Genomic DNA, 4798 nt, shown 5'->3' with positions numbered 1-4798 from the left:
CAGTATTTCACATGTAAAATATACTACGATTCACTCTCATCGCACTCTTTCACTTAATCATTTTTTGGTCAACAAATAACAAAAAATATAGAAGATAAGATTTCATCTCGCAAAACCTAAACAGTGTGAAATACCTGATATCGCACAATATATATTACGCGACTCTGATAATTTTACAATCGCATCCATAGTTACATCGGACGTTATAAAATGTACTGTTTTCCTTCTTTTTTTTCATCTCTTTTCTAATACCCATTCTTTCATCGAAGTTCTCGAAAAACCTTAACAATTTCTTAAAATATAAATTTCCTATCAAGTTGAACTAAATTTCATCTTAATGTTTCCTAAATTCTCTTTCATTTTTCGAAAAAGAGAACGAATCTCAAAATAGAGATATTACACAAACCTCTTAAATTTAATTGACTCGCCAAATTCATTCCTCCTCGAATAGAAACAAAACAAACTGAAACAGTTTACAAGTTCCATTTACACGAAATGCGTCATTGCTTCGATGAAAGAATGCAGCAATTTGTTATCTGTGATTAATAGACTTTGTATGTGGTGCATCTGTATATTTGTCACTCGCACACACACGCAGTGAATTTATATATGGCCTAGGTGATGAGAAAATTTCCAGTGTTGACTAAAAATCTGGGGTATTTAGAGAAATCTCAAAAAAAATATAGAATAAGTTTTTATTTTGTTTTATAATTCATTTAGACTCTAAATTTTAGAGTTTAAAATGAATAGAAGCTAAACTAGTATAACTCAAGAGTCCCAAAACGATTTTTATCAACTTACTTTAATTAATTTTATAAGCAACACTCATTTGTTCTTGAAAGTATACTTTTTTCCAAAACCTGACAGTTTGCAACATTTTATTTTCACCAAACAGTTATACATTTTTCTTTTAGGTAAAAAATAACCCTACAATTAAAAGATCTATGATGTTAAGGCCAAATAAGGTTTGCTTCTCAATTTATTTTTTTCCGTATTACTAAAGAATTAAATTTTCAGTTAAAACCATTAATTTTCAACAATGAAGAAAGGAATTTTCAACCAACATGATAAATTTTCGATGATAACAAAGAATAGAATTCTCAGCTAAAAAAACCATAGTTGATATTGCCACCAAACAAATGTTAATTTTTGATAAAAAACAGTTTAATGAAAACGAGGAATTTTCAACTCAGAAAGATTTTTCAGTGAATAAGGAGAAAAAATCTCATCGGAAGTGTTGAACTTTCAAACCAAAAAGTTTAATTTCCTGCAAAACAATTAAATTTTCAACTCGAAAATATATATTTTTAACTAAAAAAGTTGAATTTTCAACCGAAAAATATCAATTTTCTACCAGAAACTGAAATTTTTGACCCATGAAAGACAAGCTTCAAATAAAATAAATTAATTTTCAACTAAAAAAGATCAATTTTCAAGCAAAAATTACATTTTCAGTAGAAAAAAATTATTTTTAAAACTAAAAACCGAATTTTGAAAAAAAAAATGGTTGAATTTTTACCCCAAAATGTAGATCTTTCAAGCCAAAAATGACAAATTTTCAACAACAAAAAAATGGATAAATACTCAGCTGAATAAGATAAATTTTCAAAGAAAAAAAAATCAATTTTTAACAAAACATATAAGTTTTTAAAGAAAGAATTTAATTTATATAGTGAAAATGATGAAGGTTCAATTAATAAGATTACTTTTCTACCAAAAAGTTGAAGATTCTACCAAGAAAGTCTAATTTTCTACAAAATACATGAATTTTTAACTAAACAAAAATTTCAAAAAAATAGTTAATTTTTCAACCAAAGAAATTAATTTTTATTCCAAATGATTAAGATTCAACTAAAGATATTACTTTTCAAGAAAATAGTTAAATTTTCACCCAAAACAGATAAATTTTCAACCAACAAGAATAATTTTCTACCAACGAAGAGAAATTTTTAACAAACCACATAAATTTTCATCCAAAGAAGTGAACTTTTCACCAAAAAGATTTATTAGTCACCCAGAAAATTAATATTCTACCATAAAAGACGAATTTTCAACAAAATACGGGCATTTTCATCTAAATAGTTGAATTTCCAAATAAGGAAATTAAATTTTTAATCAAAAAATTGAGTTTTCAAACCAAAAGACGAATTTTTTGCCAACAAAGTCAAATTTTCAATAAACTACATGAATTTTCAACTAAAAATGATAAATTTTCAACAAAATAGTTAAGTTTTTAACCAAAGGATTTTATTTTTATTTCAAATGATGATTCAACCAAAAAGATTAATTCTTATAAAAATAAATCAATGTTTAATCAAATACTTGAATTTTTAAAGGAATTTTCAATTTAGTAAATAATTTTTATCCAAAGAAGTGAGTTTTTCACTAAAAAGATTAATTAGTCACCCAAAAGATTAATATTCTACCATAAAAGACGAATTTTTAACAAAATACGGGAATTTTCATTCAAATAGTTGAATTTCCAAGTAAGGAAATTAAAATTTTAATCAAACATCGAGACGCAAAATTTTCAGTTGAAAAAATGAACTTCCAAAAAATATATATTTTTAATATAATAGGTCAATTATGTAAAAAAGGGGTTTCAACCAAAAAAGATGCATCCTCAACAAAAAATTGAATAGCTAATAGTTTAATCAAAGAAGATTTTAATTTTGAACCAAAAACAGTTCAATTCAACTAAAAATTATGAATCTTAAACCAAAAAGTTGTGATTTTTGAACCAAAAAAGGCGAAATTTCTACTAAAATAGATGAAATTACAATAAAAAAATAACAGTTTACAAAAAATTGTTGAATTTCCCTCAAATTAATCAAATTAAACTTAATTTTATCGAAAATTTCTCTAACAATCAATATTCAACTAGAAAAATTTAAGTATCAATTACAAAAACGGTTGCAAATAAAATTTTTATAATTTTTGTAACACCCGTACGTTTTTTTTTTTAATTGAATAAAAATGAATTACACTCTATTCTGATCTTAAAAGAACTTACTCCCTTTTGGCCTTTACACAAAAGTATATTTTCAAGAATAAAATATTGCATCCCATAAAATTAATTAAAAATATTGAATAAAAATGGTATATTCAATGAATTTTATTCATTGTAAAACGATCTCAAATCGCTTTGTAACCAATCTTTTCAATTTAATGTATTTAAAACCTAAAACTCGAAATAAATCATAAAATCAAATAAAGACTAATTATACGCTTAGATTTAAGATTTTTCCTAAAAACTTTAAAAATTTAGATAAATTGCCTGAAAGTGTTATAAAATCCTGAAAAAATCAGAGATTTAGAAAAAAACTTTATACCTGAATGGAAATTTTTTTCTACCCCCTCTTTCTGTCTAGGTTTTTTTTTTTTTTGAAATCAAAACCTATGAAAAAATAACCACCTATGACATATATATCTTTACATAAACATGCCCACGTCAGTGCACAAACCCGTGATGATTTTCTAATCCCAGATTAATGCTGACGCCTCGTCGATATCAAATAGAAAGAAAAAATGATATCAAATCGCATTACGTGATTTAGCCAGGTTTAGAAAATGTGTACGTGCGCGTACATTAATACATGTATATAGAACTATTAGACCAGCTAAAAATAACTGATTCATCTGGACGTTGCATTATAAATATGCGTAACACGATAATTTGATTTATACATCTGTACCATTAAAAACTGAAAAACAGGCATCTCTCGTCACTCGTGCGACACTGATTTTTTCTCTCAAACTCGAGAATCGATGTGTAAAATGTTTCATTCAACTCTGGCTCATATTCCAAGCCGTATTATCAGTCGGTGTATATTTTTTCTTTAAAAACGCCCTCCATCATTAAAAAAACAATAAAAAAAATATCAAGAAAAATTGTAACCGGTTGAATGTGTAAAGCTTTTCAGGCATTTAGAGAGACAAAGTCACTTAGATCTATTCCACATATGACGGAGACGGAGACGCCGACACCCCTTGATCGCAAAAGAATAAAAATTAATTCGACAATTGATTATTTTAGGAAATAGAGAAAAGTCCGTTCTTTTCCCAAAAGGGTATTCCAGTTATTCTAGAGTTGTTCGCAGTCAAAATATTTACATCCACCTCTTTTCTCTCATTTCCTCCGCAATTTAGTGCACTGAAATGAAGAAAGAAAAAAAAAACGCCCCACTGCTTCTCGTATCATTTTAAGCAAATTGATTTTCAGTTCTTCAGCACAAAATTACGGATTACAGTCTAGCAATATTATCATTTTAAGGGAGTCAATTGCTTTCCGGACTGGTGTCTTTCTCACCTTCACCGTCACCCTCTTCTCGCGTCATTCCTTCTATCGGCGCCTGAGGATCGTCCAATCCTGTGCTGGCTTCCGGTGACATTTGATCGGAACTGGGTGGCAGAGAAGGTGGTCCATTTTGTGGTGCACCCTGAGGAAATCCAGTTTCCGCAGACACCAAATGTGATGGCAAGTGAGGCGAGGCTGTTTGCGATTTTCTACTTTTCTCACCTTTTCTCCACAATGTGATTTCCTGTAAAAAATTATCTAGTAAATAGGGGTTACTTTTTGAAAAAAAAGAGATCAATTTTCGATAAAAAGAGATCATTTTTCAATGAAAGAGTTGAGTTTTCAAGCTGAAAAATTAAAATTGTTAGAAATGCCTTTTTACATCGTAAAAGATGAATGATCAACATACAGTCTGTCAAGTTAAAGCGTGGGTGGCTTTACTCGCAGTCGGTAAGGTGTATCGACATGATTTTGGTGTCAAAATATTAAGAAGAGCTCCCT

General features: G+C 28.2%; 1 protein-coding gene across 1 annotated transcript in view; it reads right to left on the bottom strand.

Annotated features, from left to right (window-relative positions):
* Positions 1–3371: 3371 nt before the first annotated feature.
* LOC117171905 (vacuolar protein sorting-associated protein 26B-like) overlaps positions 3372–4798 on the bottom strand; it is a 22817-nt gene continuing 21390 nt past the window's right edge. The window contains exon 5 of the mRNA XM_033359554.1: positions 3372–4541. Coding sequence (XP_033215445.1) covers positions 4278–4541 — 264 coding nt within the window. The 3' untranslated portion in view covers positions 3372–4277. The remainder of the gene's footprint in view (positions 4542–4798) is intronic.

The sequence above is a fragment of the Belonocnema kinseyi genome, chromosome 4, assembly GCF_010883055.1.
Source record: "Belonocnema kinseyi isolate 2016_QV_RU_SX_M_011 chromosome 4, B_treatae_v1, whole genome shotgun sequence".
Lineage (NCBI taxonomy): Eukaryota > Metazoa > Arthropoda > Insecta > Hymenoptera > Cynipidae > Belonocnema > Belonocnema kinseyi.
Note: the sequence above shows the minus strand (reverse complement) of the source record. Positions and strands in the feature narration are given on the sequence as shown.